The sequence below is a fragment of the Monodelphis domestica genome, chromosome 1 (genome assembly GCF_027887165.1).
Source record: "Monodelphis domestica isolate mMonDom1 chromosome 1, mMonDom1.pri, whole genome shotgun sequence".
Classification (NCBI taxonomy): Eukaryota; Metazoa; Chordata; class Mammalia; order Didelphimorphia; family Didelphidae; genus Monodelphis; species Monodelphis domestica.
The window spans coordinates 405,226,202-405,253,288 of NC_077227.1; the positions used below are offsets into that span (position 1 = coordinate 405,226,202).

The 27,087-nt window shown below is 45.8% G+C and overlaps 1 protein-coding gene across 10 annotated transcripts in view; it reads left to right on the forward strand.

Moving 5' to 3' along the window:
• The window catches only part of SRC (SRC proto-oncogene, non-receptor tyrosine kinase), a 115,982-nt gene that overhangs the window by 80,135 nt on the left and 8,760 nt on the right, over positions 1–27,087 (forward strand). For 6 of the 10 annotated variants that reach the window (XM_056811928.1, XM_056811927.1, XM_056811924.1 and 3 more), the window contains 9 exons: positions 1,990–2,238; positions 4,668–4,767; positions 5,816–5,833; positions 12,735–12,767; positions 14,446–14,544; positions 15,104–15,207; positions 22,149–22,298; positions 23,313–23,468; positions 25,714–25,893. In XM_056811928.1, the coding sequence (XP_056667906.1) occupies positions 1,998–2,238; positions 4,668–4,767; positions 5,816–5,833; positions 12,735–12,767; positions 14,446–14,544; positions 15,104–15,207; positions 22,149–22,298; positions 23,313–23,468; positions 25,714–25,893 (1,081 nt within the window). In that variant the 5' untranslated portion in view covers positions 1,990–1,997. The remainder of the gene's footprint in view (positions 1–1,989; positions 2,239–4,667; positions 4,768–5,815; positions 5,834–12,734; positions 12,768–14,445; positions 14,545–15,103; positions 15,208–22,148; positions 22,299–23,312; positions 23,469–25,713; positions 25,894–27,087) is intronic. The other 4 variants (XM_007474355.3, XM_056811930.1, XM_007474358.3 and 1 more) reach the window with 4 other exon arrangements.

Consider the following 27,087-nt stretch of genomic DNA (forward strand, 5'->3'; position numbering starts at 1 on the left):
ATCCCTTTCCAATGCCTGCTAGGTCCTTCCTTCTCTGCCTGCTGAATTATTCCTTATCTTCAAAAGCCCATTTTGGCAGAAGGAATTGGGTTCAAATTTGGCCTAAGATGCTTCCTAGCTCTGTGGCCCTAGGCAAGTCACTTAACCCAATTGCCTATCCCTGACTGCTCTTCTGCCTAGAATCAGCACTTAATATAGATTCTAAGGCAGAAGGTCAGGGTTTAAAAAAAAAAAAAAAGCTCATCCCCGCCCCCCCAATCCCCCTGTTCTAGTACAATGTTCTCCCTCAGAGGTCACATGGTTATTTCTTGTTTTACAATTCTTTAATGCCCGTATCAGGTAGTGTTTGTATCCTAGTTATTTGTGTTTGTGTTTTATCCTCTTATTAGAATAAAAGCTGCTTCAGGTCTGGGCTGTGGCTAATCTAAAAGCTTTTTCTCCCAGCATTTAACACAGTTCAGACACACTGGAGGTATAAATATTTGTAGTAACAACTTCGTTCCCCTTTGTCCCCCAAAAGCATGGCATCATGTAACCTAAAGATAGGTGGTTTCTTGATTGGTTAAATGTCCAGGAGGCTATGGAACAAATGGACTCCGTCCAGAAAACCTAGCTAGAACTAAACCCAAACCCCTAGGTGAGGGAGATTGGGCAATATTTTGGTAAATCCAGAGTGGAGTGAAGAATTGTGTTTGAGGACAAGGCTATGTGAGCTGCCATGTGAGCCTGCAGAATTTTGACAGGGTTAAACACTTGGCCCAGGGTTTTTTTTATTAGTCATGTAAGCTTGAAAGGAAGTGACCTAGTCTGTGGTAGAGATAGTTTTTTAAAAAGTTGTTTAAATTGTTGTTTTTTTTATTTTTTTAGATCGTACTCATCTTCATTTACCTTCCCTCCTTCCCTACTGAACTCCTTCCTTAAAATTGAAACAGAAAAGCATAAGCTAAGCCAATCAACACAGCAATCATATTCCACATCTATAGCCCTTGCCTTTTTACAGAGCAGAGGGTGTGCTTCTTTAGCACTAGAACCATGATTGTTCAATATAATCATTCATCAAAATTTGGCTTCTTTTTAGTGTTCTAATTTACATTGTTGTAAGCATTATCTAAAATGTACTTTTGGTTCTGCTTTCTTCACTGCATCACTTCACATAGTTCTTCCCATGTTTCTCTAATTCTTGATTTTCATGGTTTCTTACAGCACAGTAATATTCCCATTATATTTACATAATGTGTTTCACTTCTTTCCATTTGATGGATGCCCATTTTATTAATAGGTTTTTTTGTTTGTTTTTTGTTTTGCTAGTTGGGTAGACCTTCCCTCTCTCCTGGTAAACTTTCCCCCTCTTTTTCCCAGGGTATAATTTCTGAAATTATACTTTTCCTTTTATAAGTCATAAATAGAGATTCTCAATTAACTTCAAGTTGTCCCAGCTGTGGCATACTGGGACATGGGCATCTGATGGTGTTGGCATTTGCATATAGAGATCCTTGACTCATAGAAAGTAGAATTTAGGACATTAAACAATAAACTTCTCCCTAGGGTATGGGGCAAGCTTGAGAATTTAGAGGCAGGTGTAAGTTCCTGCCTCCAAGCTATTGTTTAATAGAGTGGGAAGAACTAGGAATCAGGGGATGTGGGTTCAAATCATAACTTCAAACTGCTTGCCTATTTGACCATGGACAAGACCTTTGTCTACTTTGAACCTGTTTTCTTTAAAGCAAAGGAGTTGGATCAGATGATCTCTAAGGTCCCTCCTAGCTTTCAAGTTCTATGTCCTAAGGGCACTTCTGACTTTGAAATTCCATCTTCCATGGTTTTTTTTCCATCTCTGACATTATATTCTAGGTTCTGAAGTCTTTCCCAGCTCTGACATTCTTTGTTGTGAGTTCCAGAGTCCCTTATAGCTCTGAAACTGTCTATTTAACTTGTAATGCTAAGATGTATTCATTCATTTATTCATTGGCCTCTTCCTTTCCTCTGCAGTTTGGACCATGGGGAGTAGCAAAAGCAAACCCAAAGACCCCAGTCAGAGACGTCGAAGCCTGGAACCCACTGAGAGTGTGCTCCACAGTGGTTTCTCTATTTCTCAGACTCCCAACAAGGCATCTGCACCTGATACCCACCGTACTCCCAACCCACCCTTTGGGACCACAGCACCTGAGCCAAAGCTCTTTGGAGGCTTCAACACATCAGACACAGTCACCTCTCCACAGCGCTCAGGGCCTCTGGCAGGTAAGAGGAGAGCCTTAGATTTGGGGGATTTTGGTCTTGGTTGCCCTTGGGATTTGGAACACTGGAGTTCACTCACCCCAAATTTGGTCATGGACTCGCCGTTTTCCCTGGGAGTTTCTCCTACCTATTCAGTTCCAGAAAAGGGACCAAGAAGAACCTTGTCCAAGCTGAGAGGAAATAGTGAGTGGGAACTGGTTTTATATGAAATATGCTTTATATGGAAGCAGAATGATTTGAGAGTATTTCAAGCCTGGGGACCTACAATGGAGACTTGGTCCTGCTTCTGCATGACCTGAACAAGTCATATGCCTTCTGAGGGCATCAGTTTTTCCTTCATGAAGGGGAGGGGCTTGATGATCTCTAGGGTCCCTGATGGCACTATATCTAACAATGATGATAATAATAATAACTAACACTCACATATCACTTTAAGTGCTTCATAAATATCTAATTTCACTCTCATGGCTATTATTATCTCCAGATTGCAGATGAGGGAACTGAGGCAAAAAGAAGTAAAGCAACTTATACAGGGTCACAGAACTGGGAAGTATCTGAGGCCAGATTTGTACTAAGGTCTTTCTGACTCAAGGTCTAGTGCTCTATCCACTGTGCCATCTGGCTGTGTTCTAAATCCTGTGATTGAATGAGAGGAACTGGGAAGAATCTTCTGTCCTCAAATGTCTCCATAACTGTAATAGGCCTGAAATTCTGCCATTAGAAATGTCTTTTTTTGGATTTCGAATGTTTCTTCCTTGACTCCCCTATTTAAATGCAGCTGTCCCCAAAAAGGGGAATAGTTGAGAAGAGACATTAGGGTGTGATATAGGGAATATGTTCCTGGGGAATGGGGAGGGAAAGATAGAAGGCAACAAGGTGAGAAAGTTTCCTATTAGGGTCCCTTTGCTGCCTTAGTTATAATTTTGCCTAAGGTCAGCGTTAGGATCAAGGGAGGGAGCTATAAGTTATAGGTCTGTGACCCTTCCTGCCCCTCAGACCCTTTGGAAGGTTTTTTGTCCTTTTTTGATACCCTGCCCCACTGGGGCTGCAGCAATGCAGTGGTAAGAGCAGAGAAGGAGGAAGGGATGACAGCTCCTAGATTCCCTCAGCCACACTGGCTCTTGGCCTTCTTGCCACTACTTCATCCTAAGGCTAGTTTTAGGCAAAATCATGACTGAAGCAGCTTATACATATGAAAGCTGGAATTTTAAACCCAGGTCTCCTGTCTCCAAGTGAAGAGCATATTGCAGTACTCCATATTGCTTTTAAAATTACTGGAGGATCCATGTGGTATAGTGGAAAGATGGATGTCAAAGGCAGACATTAGGGTTTGAGTCCCAGCTCTAATGCTTACTTAGTAACTGTGAGAACCTGGGCAAATCAGTTTATTTCTCTTAAGGTTCAGCTCATTTGTTTTTGTTGTTCTTTTAAAAAATTTAGAAGGAAGGTTTCAAATAATTTTTAGAAAGGAACTCTGGAACAGTGTATAGAAAACTGGCCTCAGAGTTAGGAACCACTCCAGGATCTCTGCTAAGAAAATCCTCAAAAGGATTCAGAAAGAGTCAGATGCTTTCTAGCTGTGTGACCCTGGACAAATTACTTAACCCCATTTGATTCAGTTTCCTCCTTTGAAAAATGAGCTGGAGAAGGAAATGGAAAACCACTCCAGTATCTTTGCCAAGAGAATCCCAAATGGGGTCATGAAGAGTAGGACTTGACCGAACATGACTGAACCATCACCACTAGCACCTCCACTAGAGCCACAACAACACTGCCCCCAGGGCTTTTCTGTCCCTTTCCAAGACTCAGGTGCAGAGCAAGTATTGATCCGCCCTGGTAAAAGGAGTTTTCTCACTGTAAGCTCTCCTTGCCAATGAAACCAGAGGCCTGAACCATAAAAAAATAGTGAAATAATAAGCCATCATTTCCTTTTTCTTTATGTCCCCTTTTTATTCCTTTCTTCTTTTTTTAAGATTAGTTGCTGTTAGCATTTTTTCCATATACATATATTGTTCTGACTGATTTCCATCACTTTGTAGTCTTCATTTGTGCTATTTTTAGTGATGTCTCAGTTTCTTCTTCTGAAAAACATAAAACAGCATTTGTTCTATCTGCCTCATAGAGGAAGCATTTTAAGGAAAGCATTTTGCATACTTTAAGGTTGTATGAAAATGGAAACTCTTCTCAAAAGAATTTCTATCCTTGTCCTTATTCCCCTTGTTTAGTCTTTGAAAGGTTGTCTCAGTCTCTTTTGAGCATTCTCCTTCTGTGCCATATTGAGGCTAGAACTAGCTTTAGTTTCACCTGGACCAGGAAGTGGTTCTTAGCTGGTACTGCCTGAAGAGACAGTCCCTGAAGACCCCAGACTGACATGAGGTGACTGCATCCACTTGGCTTGCAGCCCCTGACATCCTCTCTTGTCTCCTCTGCAGGTGGGGTGACGACTTTCGTGGCCCTATATGACTATGAGTCCCGCACTGAGACAGATCTGTCCTTCAAGAAGGGAGAACGCCTGCAGATAGTCAACAACACGTGAGTGTCTCCTCTTGCTCCCCTCAACTCTTCTGAATCTCCTTGGGAGGTGGGAGGTGGTGTCCAGGGTCCCCTCAGCATCTCAGATGTCAGTAACCCCCAATGCAGACAAGCTTAGCTGTTGTTTCCTTTTCCCCTGGGGCCCTAGACCTGATTATTACATGGGGGTGACTTTTTTGTCTAGGTTGGGATTTCAGAGCATCAGAAATTTTGGTCGTGGATTGTGCATGGCTTATAAAGGAAGGCCTAGGGGTTGGTCGTAGCCCTGAGGTGCTCTGGACTTGGCTTCCATATGCCCTAACTAGGAGACGTAGCTGATAAAGGATCCCAGAGAATGTAGGGCTGGACGGGAAGTGTGGGTGTCAGCGATCTAACATCTCTGCCTTGGTCTGAAAGGAATGGCTACAGCTTCTGGCAAAAAGGTCAGGCAGAACTGAGCTGCAGCTGGATAGGGAGTAGATCTAGGAACCACAGAGGGCCATGGAAGAAACGCAGGGACCCCGGGGCAGTGGAAGGTTCCCCTCTGACCATCTTTTACACAGTTCCTTTCTACTTCCCAACTGCCTCCTGACCCAAAAAAGGAGCTTTGGAGCTGTGCTTGCTCTGGCTAAATTTACTCCCTGCTAGGAGCTGGATCAGGCCAACAGGAAGCCTCTGGCACTCAATGACAAGAGTCTGAAGCCGAGCAGCATCTGTCGGCAGAACCCTGAACCTGCTTTGTGCCCTGACTATAAACTTTTCCTCCCACCAAGGATGGGGGCCCCAAATGTCTCAGCCCAGAGTGGGGAGGACTTGGTGCCAAAGGGTCCACAAGGAAGTCCAGGCCCTGACCCTGGTGAAAGGGACCTGGGGCGGGAGGCAGAAGGGAGCAGAACTTAGAATCCTTAGATGGGCAGACTCGAGGGACCTTGTTTCCTGGGAGCCTTCGTTTCTGCTATAAGTGACCCCTTTGCTTCCCAACAGCTTCTAACCCTCCACAATGCTGATCTCAAGCCCTTTCTGTCTCTCTCTCCCTCTCTCCTCTCCTTTGCTACATGCTTGCGCTTAGGAGAAAAGTGGATGTCAGGTGTGTACCTTGCTCTTTTCTCATCTCCGTTGTGGGTGGCCAGCTGGCCTGTGGGGGAGGCAATTGGTGCTTCTGCTATGGCATTTGCTGCTTTGGGAGCGGGCCCTGCTGGAGTCCAACTGCTTTTGTGTTTGCATGTGCTTATTCCTTGCTTCATCCAGGTCTGGCATTCCTTTACCCAGGGCAACAACCTCTCCTATTTGTTTCGCTTGGGCTTGCCCAGCTGCCTTTTTATCTTCTCATTCTTTCTCTTCTTCCTTTTTCCTCCTTTCCTCCTCTCTTCCTCTGTCATTCAAGCTGTTTGCATGCATTCTCATATGTGTCAGCCAGCCCTGGGTGAGGGAGTACCAATGGAGCTAAGTCTGCCATGTTTCCCGAATAAACCTATCCTAGCTCTTTAATCTGTACATTCTAGATCTTGCCAGTGGCTTGGTCTATGATCTTCATTCCACCTTTTGGTTCTGCCCCTAGGTGCTACCCAGGGCCTAGCTGTGATGGAAGTCTAGTGACATCCATGCATCCATTCATCCATGCAGCCATCCATCCATTCCTTATCAAACATTTATTTAGCACCTACTATATGCAAGGCTCTATAGATCCCAAGATGAATAAGGCATAGTCCTTATCTCCAAGGGGCTTATAATATTCTTGAAGACAAGGGGCTCATACCCACACTAGAAAAATTAACTCATGGCAACAGGCAGCCTATGCTAATTGCTGAGTGAATGACAGAGCCAATTTGGAAGAGGGAGAGATCATGCTAGGCCAGGGAGGTCAGATGAAGCTTCTCTGCAGAAGGTAGGATTTCTTCTGGAATTTAAAGGTGGTCAGGATTCCACGGTTTTGTGGAGCTATTTGAAACCTAGAGAAACAGTAGTACTAAGGACATAAAGATGAGAGTTCATAAGAAATGTTCAAAGGGCATTGAGGACATGGACCTGACTAGATAGAAGGTTTTGTAGATAAGTTAGGGGCCGATGAGGCTAGGGAGGTAGTTTGGGGTGAGGTTTTGGAGGACCATCATTGGTAATCTAAAGAAATTGGGTTTGGGGGGATTGTAGCTAGCAGCAGTGTGGCCAAGATGCTGAGGCTGCATTTTAAAAGAAAAGTAACTATATATTAAAAAACATATACACACACACCAGAATAAGGAAGGTGATAGACTCTGACTAAGGTAGGCCCAGGGGCATTCCCTGGAGTTCTGTGATGGGTTCTCTCTAGGAATGACATTGACTTGCTGTGGTATAGACACGCTGGGACATGGGACAACAAGGAGACTGGACAGCATGTATGTATGGGGATCAGTTGAAGGAATCAGAGATCCTTATCCTAGAGAAGAGCAGACTGAGTCTAGGACAGCTGTTTTCTAGTATTTGAAAGGCCCTTGTGGAAGAGGGTTGAATCCACTTGTCCTGCTTGGGCTAGTAACATGAGGAAGATTCAGAGAGGTGGATTTTCTTCATTAGAAGGACAACATTCTGAACCATCATAAACCCCCCAAAGTATAATGACCTACTTTGAGAAGTAGTGAATTCCTCATAACTGGAGGGAGGTCTTTGGGCAGAAACTAGAAAACTGGTAATTGGGGATGTTCTAAGGAGGATTTTGGCTTAGTTACAAGTTAGATGAGAAACCTTCTGAGGTTCTGTGATTCTAATGGCACCTCAGCCCTCAATTCCTCCTGGCCCTATCCTCCATCAGTTTTATGGTTGAATTTCCCAAGGGAACTACAGCGTAGCCACTATCCACCCTTACCCCCCCCAACATTCCCTTGCCTTTGTCTCCTCCTATGTGACCTCAAACCCAGGGCTATTCTTTACACCAAGAATCCATCCTCACAGAAGCTGGAGCTGATCATAGCAGACAGGCTTCTTGGAAATCACAGGATGGTGTCGAGCTTGTCGCTTTTCCCACTCTTGCTTTCTGTGATTCCCAACTTTGGTTATAGCACTGTTAGCCAAAGTTTCAAAGCTGCCTCTATTCTTTCCTCATCTCTCAATCCCTGCCTCTTTTTCATTCCCTTCATCCCTTCTCTGCCTTTCTTACAGCTATCACCAAAAGTTTTGCAGCCCCAGGTTGCTATTGGAAAAGGAAGTGATTTCATACAAGGAAAATTTCCCATTGTTTGAAAGGCCCTGAATCTCTAGATGGGAATGTCCATGACCCAGATGTTGAGCTGGGCCTTCAGTCTTACAGATCCCAAGTCTCCAGGACACACTTAGCCCTGATTAGTAAACAGTACAGTTGGTTATACAGGTGAGACATAGGAACCTATAGTATAAAATCCAAATCCTCCTTTCTTCAGTGGCAAAGAAAATGGAACTGTTGGAGGAATAAAAGGTACAGGTAACCATCAAGAAGACTGAGAGACAGAACAGGATATCAGATTTATAGGTTACCAGCTCCACGGGCACGTAGGATAGGCTGTCACCTGGGTGGTACTAGGAAGCTTTCCCAGCCTCCAATATTTCCCCCACCCACAAGTCCCAGTGCCTGAAAGGCCAACATTCATGGAATTTGCATTAATTACTTTAGGTCGAGAATTGTCCTTTACAGAATCCTTTCTCAAAAAGTTCTTCATTCAGGCCCTGAGCCCTTCTCTGGGCAAACATTAGAGCTATCATTAGTCATTTGAGTGTTCAAGGCAAATAACATAAGACACACCCTCACATCAACTTTGTAATTCATAATATAAAAATAACATATGAGAAGTAATTAAGACAAATTAAGTTGGGTAGGAGGAATTAGTAATTAAGGTGGTTTTTACCCTGCAGAAGGAATGCATATATTAACTTTTTGCTCCTTCTTAATTTTGATGCCCCAGGGCATCATTCCTGTCTTACCACCTTAGCTCAGGGCTCTGGCCAAGAAGAGGCTAAGTCTTGAGATCATTTTGCCCTGGCCTGCCAAGACTTGAGATCAGGCTACAGTTTGTGCTAGAGATGGGGGCTCCTCTTCCTGATTCCCTTTGGGGTTATCTAGCCTGGCTATGACTGAGGCAAGGCTAGGTCTCCAGGAGTTGGGATTCTCCATTGTGCTTGAGGGGACTAAAAAGTATGTCTTCATGGCCTTGTGATACCTGGTTGGGCCTTGCTTTGCTTTAAGCATTTGTGTCTCAGTGTTCTGGGATCCTCTAACCCCTGCACTCTAGACCTTAATTCTCTTCACTGACAAAGTCTCCCTTCTCTTCCTTGTTCCTGTAGTCACAGTATCTGGCAGCTGGAGTCGGGGACTATTTGCATAGCCTTCTTCTTCTTCCTGGATCACTAGCAGACACAATTTCTCTCAATTTCTAGACTTTGAGTCATGAGGCCAGGAATAAGCTCTTTGGGGTTTCCCCATTCTTGTGAACCCCTTATGGAAGTCCTGTAAGGCCCAGCTCGGCACACATTCACTGCTGGCCTGACAGCCTTCCCCCCTTCCCCCTCTGAGTTACTCATTAGATTCATCAGTCCTGATGTCCAATTCTAATGATTTGTTGGCAAGCATGAGTCATACCATCTGATTGTTGGCTTTACAGGGTACAATGATTCGTCTATTAATGGTTTGGACTGTATGTAACTGGAGGTGTTGCTTCTGACCCACCACGAGGAAGATCTACTCCTTCATTTGGCCTCATAGTAAGAGTGAGCCATACTCTTACCCACTACTACTTTGTGACCACTTAGCTATGTGGATGAAATTACTGGTCAGGGTTAGGGGTACAGCCTGAGTTAGACCAGTGCTAATCAGACTGGAAAGGTCCTGTGACTTCAACATCAGTGATATTATACTATGAAGTGGGAATGGCTAACATGGGTTGACCATGGGCATTAAATCTGCCAGACTTGATGGATTAAAATAGATGTTTCCTACCCCGGTGTAGGTACAGCCTGTAAGATCCTACATTTAGTACAAATAGCAGGCTTGGGTTGGCTCTGGATCAGCTGAAGAGCACCCCTTGTGTTGTTAGTTTGTTTTTCTCTGAGCAGCTCCTAGGAATCCTAGGAATACTCCTCTAGGATGCTACCATTTTGGATAGGACAAGTGAAGCCTAGAGAGGAATACTTGGTATTCCTTTGATTGGAAATCAGCCACCAAGCTAGGGCTTCTGACCTTTGAGCCCAGGAACCTCAGAATCAAATAAATTTCCTACAAAATAGAAGCCCTATCGGACTCCCATTTGTTCTAGTAAACAGTTATTGATTAGATAATGGGTTCTTCACCTGGAGTCCTTGAAGGGGGAAAAAAAATTGCACTTTTATATCCACCAACCTCTAAATAAAAGTTAGCATTTTCTTTAATTATTTAATAAATATTATTCTGAGAAATAGACCATAGGGTTTACCAGACTGCTCAGAAGAGGGCCTATGGCACACACACACAAAAAAGATAAGAATTTCTAGATTAAAATCTGTTTGAGCTGCTATTTGGGAATTGCTTTTACTATATTTATTGGAATAGAATAGGTCAGCTGCTGGATTATTGATTCTCTAGCTCCTTTACGTTTACATTAAGCCCCTAGATGGGCAGTGGTTCACCCCCAAGAGAACCCCATAAATTAGTAGCAGAACCAGAGTTAGAAACGGGTCTTTTGACTGCCAGCCCAGGGATCTTTCTACCCGACTACACTACTTCCATGGTAGTGGGCCTTTACCTTCTGATGGTAGATTTTTATATATGTAAACAGCTAAGTGTGATGAATGCTTTGGCTTCTTTCATCAGATCATGCCATTTGTTGTCCCAAACAAAGTAGGACTATAAAATAGAGACTGGTTTTGTGTGCCTGATTATAAGATTATCATACTAGAAGAAACCTTCCCTATCATCTAGTCCAACCCTCTTATTGCACAGATTTGAGAAAACAGAGACTCAGTGAGGCTGAAGGATTTGCCAAAGCTTACACAGCTGAGTGGGATTGGAACCAAAGTTCAAACCCTCTCATTCCAAGTTCTGCACCCTTCAGTCCTCCACCTGGCTCCAAACACCATTCCCAAAGAAGAAACCAATTGGGAGCAGGGAGTAACTTACTGAGATAAGTGTTCAGCCTCCTGAGGGGGCAGCGTGGAAGAGGACAACATCCCTTTGGTGGGTGTACATGTTGAAAAATGTCTTAACATTCTGTAGCCTCAGACTTCAGACACAGAACAGCCTGGCCTTGGGCAAAGCCAACTTCCTCTATTAGGATTTCCCAGGCCTGGGCTCAGTGAGCACAAAAACCTCACACCTGGATATATTTCCTTGCCCAGGCCTGGTAGGACAACTCCTAAATCATACCGGATTGGTGAGTCTGAATGTAGGTATGCTTCCCCTTTGTGACCTCCACCCCATCCGTCCCCCATCAGCCTGATACACTCATTCCCTCCCTCCCTCCCCACCCCCCAACCTTGGTATTCTAAAAATGCTTAGGGGCTGACTCATTGGGGGCCAAGCAAGGGTAGGCCTTAAATTCCAAGCTGGAGGCCCAGTGCCAGAGACTGGCTCAGACCAGACTCTTGACCATCGCTCCGTTTGGGAGGGGCCGAGCCAGACAGATCTGCTTCCTAGCATTTATGCTCTTCCCTTGGCTCAGTTTGCCTTGGTTTGAGACCACTGGGCTGGTGAGAGCATCGGTCCTTCATGTTCTAAGCTTTGCCATCTGCATATGTGTTTGTTTATTCCTAGCAAGACGTAAACTCCTTGAGATCAGGCAGTGTTTTGTCGTCTTTGTGTTCCCAGCATCTAGCCCCGTGCCCAGGTACATAGAAGGTGCTTAATAAATATTTGTTGACTTGAGCCTCTCTCCTCCTCTCATCTCTAGGCCTCATGTTTCCCATATAAAAATGGGAATGGTCACATGGCCTCCATTTCTATTTCATAGGAATTTCGTGACAGAACTCATGCATACACTCATGCATTTTCATATTTGTACGTGTCCACGTGTATATGTACATGCATGCGCATGTGTGCTCACACGTGTATGTATATGCATAAATATACATATATGTATTTGTGTATGTGTGTATATATATATAAATATAAATATATATATATATATATATATATATATGTATAGATATCTGTCACTGGAGCAAAATCCTACTTCAGATACCCTTGGGACACGAGATGTTCACAACATTTGTGGCATAGGAGCACTAGATTAGGACCTGGGAGACCTGAATTTCAATTTCAATATTACTTGGTTTTTTTGGCCTTGGACAAGTCATTTCCCTTTTCTGGGTCTCGGTTTCCCTTTTGACTTTCCTTACCCCAGAGAGGAGTTGTGAAGGTCAAAGAGATATGAAAATACCTTTTACACTATCAAACTCTGTACTCGTAATTTCATGAAAATTGTAGGGTTAAAAGGGCTCTGGGAGCATAGAATTCTGGGCCTGAGAGGGCCTTGAGAGGCTCAAAGCTAGAAAAGACCTCAGAAGCCATGTAGTCCAAATCCCAGAGCCCCGAGAGGACCTCCTTGAGAAGGAGAGAGAGAAGTGACTCCACATTCTTTCTTTTTTTCTTCTTTCTTTTTTTTAAACCCTTCCCTCCTGTCTTAGAATCAATACTGTATATTGTTTCTAGGGCAGTAGGGGTCAGGGTTAAGTGACTTGCCCAGGGTCACACAGATGTCATGATTTCTTTATCTAGTCCCTGATTCCAACTGTCCCTCCAGCTGGTTTCCCAGCTCCCTTAAAGCAAGCTTGAGCATCCGTGTCCTGGGCCTTTCTGCTGTTCTCTCCTTCCCTGTCTGTGGGCTGCCTGTGCTTCTTTTGGTTACCTCTGCTGTGCGCTGGCCTCTGGCAGGCGATGAAGCTTTGGGCTGTTTCTCCTTCTGCCCCCCTTTGCTATCCCATCATCATCATTTGCTTCTTTTCTTTTTCTGTTCTTCCTTTTTTCCTTCCTCCTGCTCCCCTGTTGTCTATCGGGATTCCCTGTGCTCCAGCCAGACCTGGTTCACATTCAGATGGCTCCAAAGGTATTTCTCTCCTCTCCTTCTCACCCCCATCCTGGGGAACCACCTTCCAGGGCTCCTGGCTGGGGCTGGGCTGGGCCTGGGCCAGGGCCGGGGCTGGGGCAACAGCCGGGCCACGGCATCATCCTCCTCCCACCCTGGAGAGCGCTGGGTAAAGGGCAGAGGCTGGATTGGCCGGGTAAACTAGCAACCTGCACAGTGAACCCTCTTTGGCGGCGGCTGGCCCTTCACCGATGGGGGAGAGGCCTGTGCCCAAGGGGTGAGACTCCTGCGGGCAGAGCCGGGCAGGTCTGCGGTGGTGAGTCATAGTCTTTGAGGCGGTACAGGACAAAGCAGAGGGGTGGAAAGCCTGGATCACGGCATCCTCTTGTTTTCAGGATCCCTTTCCTCCCCGGGGCGTGGGGGTAGAGCGGATACAGCGCTGGGCAGGGAGTCAGGAAGGCCTGGGTTCAAATCCTGCCTCAGACACTTCAGAGCAGCATGACGGTGGAAAGCCACTGGAGCTCAGGGAGCTTCCCTTTCCTTCTCTGTATGATAATAGCAACAACTATCCAGGCCTCAGGGAGGCGCCAGGGAGAGCATTTTGCAAGCCTTTAGGACACTGGAAAGGCAAGCTATTATGTACCATCATCGCAGTCATGAGGTGTCCAAGCTGAGGCTCTCAGACCTCCATTTCCCACCTTCCTGGTTCTCCTCTCCCATCCCTTGGGACGCGGGCACAGATGCCCCTGAGAGGTCTGTGCCTCCCCTGGGGGCAGCCCTTGTGGCTAGGCTAGGCAGGCAGCGCCCTCAGGAGGACTAGAGATCAGGCAGCCCCTTCCTCTTTTCCTGCTTGTTTCTCCCTCTGGAGGCGGAGGACCTGGATCCCAGGGTCCCTGCCCGCTCTCCTCCGGCCGCTAGCTGGCGCTGTAGAGTCGGGAAGACTCCTGGAAGAGTTCCAATCTGCCCCGGACCGGACCTGCTGTGTGGCCCTGGGCAAGCCCCTTTGCCCTGTTGGCCTCAGGTCCGCCTCTGTCAAATGAGCTGGAGAAGGAAATGGCAAACCACAATCCAGGCTTTAGTGGCCCAGCAAGGCCCGGATGGGACCGCCAAGAGTCACACACGACTGAACTGACGCGATAGCAAACCGGAGGTCTAGGAGCAGGGTCTTTGCTGCATCCCCTGCTGGTGGCCCCTCATCCCAGGCCCCAGCTTCCCGCAGCCTGGCAGTGGCTGTGCCTTCCTCTATAATAGTCCCGTCCTGCCTTCTCTTTCCTGGACCCCCGGCCTCTAGAGCCTTCCATTTGGAGGCACTTTCAGACGGAGCAAAGCAAGAGGCGCCTGGCTTCTCCTGAAGCGCGAGGGCCACGGCCCAGGCTGGACCACGCCGTTCCTTTGGCCACCCTCTCGCTTGCAGGAGGGCCCTAGACCCAGCTCCTCCTTGGAGCGGCTGCTTTAGGGGCTTCCCAAGAGCTGTGTGACCTTAGGCAAGTACCTTTTCTCTCTCGCCTGCTATTTTTCCCTCTGCAAAATGGGGAGCAAAGGGTTGACTTAAATGATCTCGGAGCTCCCTTCCGGTTGCGACGTTCTACGCTCCTGTTGGCTGGAGGGCTGCACCGTGGGCCCGAGAGTTCAGCGTTGCTCTGCGAGCTCCCTGGACCTCCTCACTGACGGCTCTTCTCCTTTCCTTCCCTTACTTCAGAGAGGGAGACTGGTGGCTGGCCCACTCACTCACCACCGGACAGACTGGCTACATCCCCAGCAACTACGTAGCCCCATCGGATTCCATCCAGGCTGAGGAGTAAGTCGCTGCCCTGCCGCCCCTTCCGCGCCTTCCCCATCTCACTGGGGAAAGCTTCCCCATTCCAGCCTGGTCGCTGTGGCCTCCTAAGAGATAATCCTGACCGTCTCACTGGGCTGAGGCATGCAAAGCTTTTGGGAAAGCAGAAATCACTATAGAAATGGGAACTATTAGTCATCCACTCACTGCCCTTCTACCAGCTCCTTGGGAAAAGGAGCCCACTGGCCTTACAGGCCTTTCCCGGAGGGCAGTGTGAGATAGAGTCAGAGGGCATGCGCTTGGATCCCAGGTCTGCTGGTTATTGCCCAAAGGGCCTGGGTAAAACCATCTGAACCTCACTTCCTCCATGTTTAAAATGGGGGTGGGTGGGGTTGTCCCCCAGCTTTAGCCACACCACCTCTACCTCCCAGCATCCTTTCAGTGAGGCTGGAAAGGGCTGATACACGATTGGCTCTTTCTTTTTTTTTCCTTTTTAAAATTAAACTTGGTTTCTAAAAATCAGTAAAAATCAGTGGTCTCTCTTTCCCTTCTCTCCCATCTCCCTCCTCCCCAAATTAAGATGGTACTTTGGCAAGATCACCCGTCGAGAGTCTGAGCGGCTGCTGCTTAATTCGGAGAATCCCCGAGGCACGTTTCTGGTTCGGGAAAGTGAGACCACCAAAGGTATCCATTCCTTCCACCCCTATCCTGGGATCCTCCAACTAAAAGGGGACTGAGTAAAGGTCCAGGGCCCAGAGCCCATTTCTAGAGAGGGAGCGCAGCTTAGGGTGGAGTCTCTAGAGACAACTTGTACCTAATTAAGCACCACCAAGTCAGTGTAGAGGCGCCATTAACTCCCAAGGTCCTTGGGGTTAGGTTCTAGCCTCCTAGGACCATTCTGGACCTCACTGGGCTTCAGATCTATTTGTCTGTAAAATGGAGATACTATTTGCCCTACTTACTCCTCAGGGCCATACATTAAAGGGCAGAAATATAGAGTTGGGAAGGGACTCTAATGGCCAACCAGTCCAGCCTCTTTGCCAAAGGAATCTTCCCTGAAACATCCAACCTCTGCTTAAAGACCTCTGAGTGGAGGAACCCCCATTCTTCTATTAGATAGCAGAATGTCTGGTGATATCAAGCTGACTTTTGTTTCTTTGTGATTCCTACCCTTGTTTCTTCTGGTTTGGCTTTCTGGGCCTACAGAGAAGTCATCTAATCCTCTTCCATATAATGGCCCTTCAAGGACTGAAATGGGTTCGAGTGTTCTCTAGACTAAACACCTCCAACTCCTCATAGAGCATGGACTCAAGACCCTTCACTATCCTGGTGGCTGTCCTATGGATGCTTTCCAGCTTTTCAGCCTTCTTCTGACACAGAAGTATACACTGTCATCTTTCAGGGCAGAGTAGAAGCTTGTTGCATTATTCCTTTTTTTTTTTAACCCCTTATCTTCCACCTTAAAATCACTACTGTGTATTGATTCCAAGGAAGAAGAGTGGTCAGGGCTGGGCAATGAGGGTGAAGTGACTTGCCCAGGGTCACACAGCTAGGAAGAGGCCAGATTTGAACCCAGGACTTCCCATCTCTAGACCTGGCTCTCAATCCACTGAGCTGCCCAGCTGCCCCATCTCCTTATTCCTAATGCTTCTTAACATGAGATCCAGTGGTGCACTTTCTTTTCTTAGTGGTCATTCTACACACACTCTGTTGACTTACATGGAGCTTGCAGGTCTCCTAACCTTGAGGCCTTTTTCAGCTCTCCTGTCCTAATACTGTCCTTATGAAGATAGTTTTAAAGTGTAAGACTTCATATTTATCCTCCTTAAATTTCATCTTAGTAGATTCAGCCAAATGCTCTTGACCAGGGGTCAACAGATCACAGCCCAAAGGCCTCTTTATGTTTTGGTGGGGACTTTGAGCTAAGAACCTTTTTTTTTAACATTTTAAAATATAGTATTTTATTTTATTTTATTTTATTTCTATTATATTTATTTTAAAATGTCAGAATTCTTAGCCCAAGGGCCTGACAAAAATACTCAGCAGGCTAGATTTGATCCTTAGGTCAGGTTATAGCTGGCTGCCAACCCTTCCTCTTACCCAGTGAGAATCTTTTTTAGATCTCGACTCCATTATCCAGTATTTTAGTTATATGTCCCAGACTTCTGACATATGTGCATAGGATAAGCATGCCATTTTTGCTTCTATTCAAGTCACTGATAAAAATGTTTGAGCACTGCATCAAACAGATCCCAGTGACATTCCACTGGAGATCTCCTTCCAAGTCAACATTGAATCATTGACCCTTACTCTTCCCTCAGTACTGAATTAATTTAATTGTATTATCATCTAGGCCAGTGCTGTCAAAAGCAAATAGAAATTAATCCCTGCGGGGTTTATTGTCTTAGATAAACACAAACATTACTTGAGTTTTATTATATTCTTATTTATTTTATTAAATATTTCCCAATTATTTTTTTTAGTCTGGTTTGACTAAAAGTTAGCCTACACCTCTCCTTTTTCATCACATTAGCATGAAATCTTTTATCATATAATTTGCAAAAGTCTAGGTAAACTGTACCTACATCAGTTTCCTTTTCTACCATTTTAATAACCCTGTCCAAGAAAAAGAAAAAAAGAAATGAAGTCAGATTGACATAATTATTCTTATTTTTAAAAATGTTTTATTGATGTCTTTTGTTTTTTATATCACTACAATTTCTGCCATTTTCCCTTCCCAAGAGCCATTCTATATAGAAAGTAGCACTTTTTAAAGGGGGGAAAAAGAAAAAGAGAAAGAAATAGCATAATTAACTAATTATTAAAATATGTGCAGTGTATAATATTTGAAGACCTTCCACCTCTGCAAAAGGGTGAAGTGGGAGAATCTTCTCACATCTATTCTTTGGAGTCACACTTGTCTTTATCATTTTTCTATGTTCATTGTTGATTTGTATGTGTGTAGTTGTTCTTTCCATTTACATTGATGTTGTCATTGTGTATATTGTTTTCACTACTCTGTTCATGTAAATCTTTCCATGCTTCTCTGAATTCATTGCATTCACCTGATTTGTTCTTAATAAAGCCATACTGCTTTCTCTGTGATCAGTTTCCTTTTCTAGATATTCCTTACCCCATCACTTTAATAATCAATTATAGAACTTTGGAATGAAGTCAATTTGGAATGAAGTCAAACCAGGAATGAAGTCAAGTTGGAAGCCAGTGGTTTTCAGGCCTCAGCATTCTGGCTTTTTTTTTTTTAATCAGTACATTAGCCCTTCTCCAGTCCAGCAGTACTTCTTCCATTTCTCCACCATATTGAAATATCACTGCCACACACACAAATTATACATATATTTGAACATAGCCATTGAGGGAATTTGTTTTGCTTCATTTGCATATTTCTTACAAGGAATTTTTTTCTTTCTTCTTTTCCAATGAGGTGAGAGGAGAGAAGAAAAAAAGATTTCTGTTCATTAAAAAAAAACAAGAAAGAGTTGGAGGTGGCTACAGATGTGGAATGTCACATATATTTTCAGATGAGCTCACTGTATTTTTAGTTTTACTTTGCCACACGTGATCTCTTCGAGGGCAAGGGTAGTCTGAAAATATAATGTGAAAGCAAAATGTATTAATAAACTTAAAAACACACACATATAAGATAAATATTATTGATGATGGCTCAGCAATCACATTCACCAACTAGAAGGTTCCTTCCAGCTCTGAATCCTAGGACTCTAAATGGAAAGTAATATGATGAAGAATCATTATTCATCAATTCATTTCAACTTAGCAAAGATATATTAAGTACCTGTTGTGTTCAGTGGCAGGTCAATGTCACCTACTGAATAAACTCGTGGCTCCCATAGCTTCTAGGAGCAAATTAAAATATGTTCAGTTTGGCATTCAAAGCCCTTCATTAGCTTGCCCCCCCTCCTACCCTTCCAGTCTTTACTCCTTGATGCATACTCTTTGATCCAATGACACTGGCCTTCTAAAGGTTCTTCCACAATTAAGACACTCCATTTCTCACCTCTGGGCATTTTCTCTGACTGTCTCCCATGCCCACAATGCTTATCCCTCTTCCACTCTAACTACTGACCTCTCTGATTTCCTTCAACTCCCAATTAAAATCCCACCTTCTCTAGGAAGGTTTCCCCAACCCCTTTTAATTCTAGTGCCTTCTCTCTGCTAATCATTTCCTACCAGTTCTGTCTGTATATTGTTTCCTTTGTATATTCATGTTGTCTGTCTCACTGGCTTGTAAGCTGCTTGAGGGCAGGGACTGTCTTTTGCCTCTTTTTGTATCCCTATGATTTAGCACAGTGTCTGGCACATAGTAAGTGCTTAAAAAATGCATACTGATGGATGGGTTCAGAACACTGTGCCAGGCACTGAGTATATACAAAGACAAAAATAAGCAGTCCCTGCCCTCAGGGAACTTATATCTCACCACTAGGCTACAGATTGCACATAGCCTAGTAAATGCAAAGTCATTTGAGAAGGGAAAGAGTTAGGATGACCAGGCAAGGCTTTAAAGGGAAGGGGGCCCTTCATATAAAATAAGGACTCAGAGGGGCAGAGATGAGGAGGAAGGGCATTCCAGTCATGAGAAACAGTCTGTGCATGTTAATCAGCTCTGCATCTCTGAGCCCCCATTGGCCCAAATTCCCCATGGAACCCCTAATGCCCTTTTATGGAGGGCCTGGTAATTACTTCATCATCATCCTCTATCTCCATTTTTTTGTGGTGCCTGCATCTCTTTTATCTCCTCACCTGGGCTGCAGCAAATCACTTCTGCTCCTTACCTTCTCCCCTGCTCCCTCCTCTATTTCAGAAATATGCCCTTTGGAGGGTGCCTGGCTCCTTATTGTCTCACTCAGCCAATCAGCAGAGAACCAGGCTTCACAGGGGGAGCCGAGGCCTGGCCCTGGCTCTATCCTCTTCCCCAAGAGCTCCGTGGAAAGTGGGTCAGGGAGCTGGGAATAGCTGGGTAACCCGTGACAACCGAGGACTCAGGCCTCCCTTTTCTGCATAGTCTCTGGCACAGGGCCTCCGTAGAGACAGAAAGAACAGAGTATGGGGGTGCAGTTGGGTGACTCAGTGGATTGAGAGCCAGGCCTAGAGACGGGAGGTCCTGGGTTCAAATCTGGCCTCAGACACTTCCCAGCGGTGTGACCCTGGGCAAGTCACTTGACCCCCATTGCCTAGCCCCTACCACTCTTCTGCCTTAGAACCAATAGACAGTATTAATTCCAAGACAGAAGGTAAGGGTTTAAAAAAAAAGAAAGAAAGAAAGAAAGGAGTATGTACAGCTCGTGGGGGTCCCAGTTCCGCTACTAACTTGCTCAGTGACTGCCCAAGTCCCAGAGTTTACGGCTAGATCATTTCTGAGGCCTTTCCCAGGTGTGAAGTTCTGTGCTTTAAGGATTCTCCCAGCTGTGAGAGGCTCTCTTTTGTTAGACGGTCTGGAATTTTGTAGGTAGCAGGTGCCCAAGCGTGGCCTGGGCCCACTGGAGGAGACGGTATTCTCGGGATCAGCCTCCTCCCCCCACGATCCTCAGCTTCATGCTTTGCTTGTTATGTGCCGGTGGCTGGGAATCAGCGGCTCCACTGGGGGTTTGATTTTCCCTTCCTTTACCCCAGCCCACCCCGAGGGTTTGTGGCCATGATGTATTCAGGTCACTTGAGCTCCTGACCTGGAAAAGCTGCTGCCTCCTCCAGAGATGGGGCCAGGGCTGCCTCCGCTCCCCAGGGGCCCCGGGGGGAGGGAGGAGCGGAGTCACTGCTGCTGGCCTCAGGTAAAAGTGCCCGGGCCATTGGGCCGGTGGCATGTAGCCCTGAGCCACGACTAGGGATGGGCACTCGTTGTGTTCAGGTAGACCTCGAGGCCCCCTTGCCACTCACCCAGGGGATGGGAGGGAGCAGGAGCACGCTCGCCAGTCCTTTGCCTTGCCTGGAGCAATGGTAATACGAATAGCTCTTATTTTGCTAAAGCACTTTCCTTACCACCTTCTTGCCCCTCTGAGTGGGTAGCATAAATATCATAATCCCCATTTACTGATGAACGAGCTAGGCCCGGAGAGGTGGGCACTTGCCTGTAGTTATAGGGCCATTCTGTTATAGCTACAGCTGGTGCTAGAGCCCGAGTCTCCGTTTGGGCATCACTGCACTGCCCTCGGACATTGCAGTGCACTGTTGATAACAGGGAACAGAGATCACTTATTTTTTTAAAAAATAAATTGTATTGCTAGCTTTTGCTTTACTATCACCTACATTTCCCATTACGTCCCTCCTGCCCCCTCCCCCATCCTTTACTGGAGTCATCACTTATGATAAAGAATTTTTTAAAAATCCACAAAACTGACCAACATATCAAAAAAGTCTGATAGGATAATGTAGTATTCCACATCCACGCTTCCCCCACTTCCTTAAAGAAATGGAGGAGGCCTAGGCCTCTCTTCTTTCTTTCTTTTTTAGACTTTTAAAAATTAATTCATTTAGAATATTTCCTAATGGTGACATGATTCATGTTCTTTCCCTCACCTCCTCCCTTCGCCCTCCCAGAGCCCATGAGTAATTCCAGTAGGTTTTACATATATCCTTGTTCAAAACCTATTTACATATTATTAATAGCTGCAATAGAATGATCATTTAAATTCAACATCCCTGGGGGCAGCTGGGTAGCTCAGTGGATTGAGAGCCAGGCCCAGATATGGGAGGTCCTGGGTTCAAATCTGGCCTCAGACACTTCCCAGCTGTGTGACCCTGGGCAAGTCACTTAGCCCCCATTGCCTAGCCCTTAACACTCTTTTGCCTTGGAACCAATACACAGTATTGATTCCAAGATGGAAGGTAAGGGTTTAAAAAAAAAATAAAGTCAACATCCCCAATCATTTCTCCGTTGAACCATGTGATCAGTTGTGTTTTCTTCTGCTTTTCTGCTCCCACAGTTCTTTCTCACAGTCCCTGAGTGTTGTCCCAGATCATTGCACTGCTGTTAGTAGAGAAGTCCATTACACTTGATTATTAGGTCTCTCTTTTCAAAATGACTTGGTATTTACACTTTCAGTGTGGTATGAAGTGATTATTATCCCCATTGGACAGAGGAGGAAGCTGAGGCTCCGGGAGGGGAGTGACACAGTGAGTTAGTTAGGTACAGAACTGGGACTAGAATCCGGTTCTTCTGTTTCCTGGCCCTGTGACTGCTGCACTCAGAGGCTCTGTTTATCAAAATCCTAGCTGCCCGATAGAGAGGTGGTTAAGCCTGGACTGGAGTGAGGGCCAAGGATGAAGATTTTTCTGCATCCTTCACTTCTTCCCTCCCTGGGGTTCTCTTGATTCCAAGCTGTGGCTCCATGCCGTCAGAACAGTGCCGCAGGCAGACTGCTAGTGTCCTTCCTCCATGGCGCCTGGATGGCACCCATCTAGCTGGTCTTGCCCTCAGGCTCATGCCCTGCTTCTGGGAAAGGGCAGGGTTCCTTTCAAGACTCCTGCCTGGGGCCCACTTCTCCAGCTGAGACTCCCAGGTGAGTGAGGAACAGGGTCCTGAGTGGAGAAGGGCCCCAGGCTCCTTGGCAGAGGCCTGGCATCGGTGACCTGCTTTCTCCCGGTTCTCTTTGTAGGTGCCTACTGCCTTTCTGTCTCTGACTTCGACAATGCCAAGGGCCTCAACGTGAAACATTATAAGATCCGAAAGCTGGACAGTGGAGGCTTTTATATCACCTCCCGCACACAGTTTAACAGCCTGCAGCAGCTGGTGGCCTATTACTCCAGTACGTTTCTTGTGAGCTGGTCAGCTGTCCCAGGGGTAGGGACACAGGGGAGAGGGGATGCCCCTGCTCTGCTCCCTTGGGCCTGGTAATGACACAGATGGGGTGTGTGTGTGTGTGTGTGTGTGTGTGTGTGAGTGTGAGTGTGTGTGAGAGTGTGTGTGAGAGAGAAACAGACAGACAGACAGACAGAGACAGAGAGGGGAGAGAGGAGAGATGGAAGGGGGGACTATCTTGGCAGGAGGGAGAAGTGGGTGCTCCTTGGTGGGGACTGAGCTGTGGGTGAGTCAGGGGTGGGCAGGGAAGCCAGAAAAACCTCCTCTGCATTGCAGAGACACCGGCATCCCCAGGGGTCAGCTGGCTCGACTCGTCCCTAGGAAGGCTGCTGCGGCTTAGGGGAGGAGCCATGAGCCTCTGTGTGGCTGCTGGTTTCTTGGCCATCTGCCTATGTGTGTATGTTGTCATGTCTGGGCCTGCGTGCTGGGTACACTTATATCCTTTTTGGGTAGATTTATGTATGTGCCTGTGAGCATCTTTGTGCATTTGGCGTGTGCACCTTTCTGCATGTCTGCCTGGAGATCCTGGAGGATGTGTCATCTAACCAAACGTTTACATCTCTTCAGGCAGACCCGTGTTTGTCTTTTGCTTTGTCAGTGTCTGTCTGCATGGGTTGTGTCTGCAGATACATCTAGGTGGTGGTGTTTTTTCATCTATGGTTTTTGCATACTTATAAATCTGCATATGTGTGTCTATGTGGAAGCATGACTACATGTGTTCTTGTGCATGGGCTGTGTGTGCTTCGTATCTGGGGTGTGTATGTGTGTGCGCGTGTATGTGTGTGTGTATGTATGCATGTGCCTAGCAAGAGGTGCAAGAAGAAAGGGCCCCAGGGCAAATAAATGTTGCTCAGTCAAAATCTTGAAAAAGCTAAGGAATAGGATGCCATGTGCGGCTCTCTTTCTTTCTTATCAGTTGTCTGACCCATCTTCCTTCCCTTTCTTCCCTCTCCACCTCCAGAACATGCTGATGGCTTGTGCCACAGACTCACCAATGTCTGCCCCACGTCCAAGCCACAGACCCAGGGCCTGGCTAAGGATGCCTGGGAGATCCCCCGGGAGTCCCTGCGGCTGGAAGTGAAACTGGGTCAGGGCTGCTTTGGAGAAGTGTGGATGGGTGAGAGCTCCCTCTTTCCTTTCTCCTCTCCCTCCTTGTCTTCTCTTCTTCTCCTCCTTCCTTTTTAGTCCCTGATAGTCCGATTAAGTTGACTTTCAGAGGAGATGAATATGAAATAATTACGTAAAGGTAAACTGATATGAAATTTGTGAAGGTCCTTGATAGCAGTGAGGAAATTGAGAGAAATGAGATTAGAACAGAAAGTGGTTAATTATGGGCAATGAGTGAAGCACACTGACTCCATCTTGTGACTTAATTCTGAAGCGAATTCAATTCTCTATATTCAGTATGGGTTTAGTCCAACTTCTGTGTTGTGAGAAAACTATTCAGTTGTGGGAATTGGGAGAAAATTTCATTTAATTGTTTTAACCTAGCCCTGTGTGGCTGGGAAGCTGGACCACTTCTATCTGTTGCTTAGTGATCCCTAACTAAGGACCTAAGAAACCTAGACAGATCCTAAGATTGATGAAAAGAGTTTCTCATAACTGTACATCTCAAGCAACCCACGTGTCTTATATGAGTTCCCATAGTGCTCAATCTATTATTATTCCCATGTTCCTTTATTTGTTCACAGATACTTGGGGGAAATGAGACCCCTCTTTTTCCTATTCAAGAAATAATATCTATTCACTCTCCCCCTCCCAGTTTGGAAAGTCCCTAATCTTTCCTCCAATTAAACATAAGATTACCTAATGTATTTTTCCTTTTAATTAATTGACCGTATTTGATTATTTTTAATATATAAAAATCTATCTGCCCTGCCCCAGGCTCCATCCTGTGCTCATATTCACAGTCCATCCCTAAGTTGAGGAAGGGGCCTGGTTGGCAAGCATTGCTTGATAAAATCAATAGTCCTGGAAGCTCCAACTTCTTGTTTCCTTGACCATTTCATCTTTCACTCGCTCAGAGCAGTCAGAACTTTACCTGGGAGTCTATAAGAGAATTGGCCGACAGTGTGTGAGCAGAAAAATGTTATTTCAGAAGTCCACATGGGTAGTGACCGAGGCCTATACCAGCTAACATGCTCAGCTTTGTACTTGTTCCCTTTGATATGCCCATGGGCTATCCAGTTAGAGACGAATGTCTGGAATGCAGAAGAAAGGTCAGGGCTGATGACTTGGAGAATCTGCCTAGAAGTTTTGATAGCTGACCATACAACATTGAATGAGATGATAAAGGAGATTTCAGGAGAGAAGAGGGGAAAGACTCTCGAGGAAAACCAGTATTAGCAGGTGAAGAAGAAGATGGGGAAGGAGGAGCAAAGGAGACCAAGAAGAAGCAGTCAGAGAAGGGGAAGAAATGAGAGCACTGTGGCTCTAGAACCCAAGACAAGAAAGTATTCAGTAAGAGCTGGGCTTAGGGGCAGGGGCAGGGGTGGGGGGGGTGTGTGCAGCAGCCTGACAGGTTCAAGAGTTGCAGAAAGAACCGAGAAGATATTGAAAAAAAGGCCACTGGATTTGGAGGTCAGTGATGGCTACAAAGTGCAAGCCAGGCTGCAAAGAGTTGGGAAAGTGTCAGACAATTTTTCTCATGTGTTCAGCAGTGATGGGGGGGAAAGATGGAATAGTATTTGTATGGGATAGATGAGTCAGAGGTCATTTTTTAAAGGAATTGAAAACCTGAGCATGTCTGTGGACAGCTAGAAAGGAGGCAGAGGAGAGTGAAGAGGTCCGAGAGAGAAAGGTGACTGCTGCAGGAGACTGGAGGGAATAGGATGTGGGGGTCCCCCCATTAGAGGGTTACTTACTCCTCCATGACCAGAGAGGAGGAAAAGAGAGGGAGTGATGATGCTGAAGTCTGAAGACTAGAAGAAGGGAATCGATGGCTCTCACTCCGGTAGACTCTATCTTTTCTGTGATTTTGTGTCCAGGCTATATCACTTCCATATGCCCCAGGCTTGCATCTCCCATTACCTGTTGGACACAACCATCTAGATGGATGTACCATAGACTTCTCAGACTCAACATGTCCAAACCAAAACTTTTGTCTTTTCCCCTAAACTCACACCTCCTAAATTTCCCTATTTCTGTTGAGAATCCCACTATTCTTTCAGTCATCTGGCTTTGAAAGCTAAGAGACAATCTTGACCTCTCATATTCCCTCTCCTTCACTTCACTGTTATCAGTTGCTAAGTCTTGTTGATTCCACCGTTTCAATATCTCTCAGATGTCCTTTTCTGAAGCGATCAGGATGGGCACCCTCTGGTGGGCACCTTTCCTTGAGCCCACCACTTCTTATTCCTCAGGAACCTGGAATGGCACTACCAGGGTGGCAATAAAGACCCTGAAGCCTGGCACTATGTCCCCGGAAGCCTTCTTGCAAGAAGCACAGGTCATGAAGAAACTTCGGCATGAGAAACTAGTACAGTTGTATGCTGTGGTGTCTGAGGAGCCCATCTATATTGTTACAGAATACATGAACAAGGGTGAGCCACAGGTGGGAGAGGGAGCTGGAGGGCAGAGGGTGGACCCTGGGTCAGTTAGGTTGAGTCTATCAGAGCTGGGGCAGGCAGAGAGGGGAATGAATGGAGCAATGAAAAGAGAGGCAGAACGTCAGAGTGAAAAGTGCTGGGGATCTGGGGACCAAAGTCCTGGGTACATCCTGACCCTGATACTTCATTTGGCTGGTGATGTCAGGCAAGACCTTTCCTCAGTTTCCTCCTCTATAAAATGAGAAGTTTGAACTAGATGGCCTCTAAGTTCCTTCCAGCTTTTAGTCCAAGACTTTTTGATCTATTTCTGGCTTCAGTTTTCTCATTTGTAAACTGGAAATTGAATTTCCTCTTGGTTCTAAATCCTATAATTTTATTTTATTTTTTAAACCCTTACCTTCCACCTTAGAATCACTACTGTGTATTAGTTCCAAGGCAGAAGAGCAGCAAGGGCTAGGCAATGGGGGTTAAGTGACTTGCCCAGGGTCACACAGCTGGGAAGTATCTTGAGGTCAAATTTGAATCCAGGACCTCCCATCTCTAGGCCCGTTTTCTCAATCCACTGAGCCACCCACCTGTCCCCTAAATCCTATGATTTTAGAAGGGAATAAAAGCAAGTTCTAGGTTGGGCAACTGAATATGACATTTACAAAGCAGATTATTTTGGGGACATCTTACCTTGTTTAAAGGATTCACCATTTAGAACAAATAGTGAACCAAGAGCTGGAATGGTCTGTTTTTATTTGCTGCTCTAAATAGGAATGTTTGGTTGGGCTGCCAACTGAACAAACGCTCATCAACAAAACACCTTGAGAACCTGCTTGGACCTGGCCCAGAGCAACCTTATGTGCTAACCCTGGTCCCACATCTGAATGTCCTGACATTCTCCAAATTGTGAACCTGAGGTGGCTATGATGATGATGATGATGATGATGATGATGATGATTATCCCACCCATGACTCAAGTTCCCCCAGAATCCCTTTAAAATAATGAGCACTTCAGGACATTCATGTGATTCTCATACTCCCTGTCTTGTGGTCATGGGACATAAGGCCTAAAGGGATCTTAGAGATCCAGCCATCTCTTTTGATAAAGGAGGAAACTGTGGCTTCATGACTGAAGAAGTGACTTACCCAAGGTCATGTAGATAGTAAATAGCTAATTCGGGAATCAAATCTGGGTCTTCT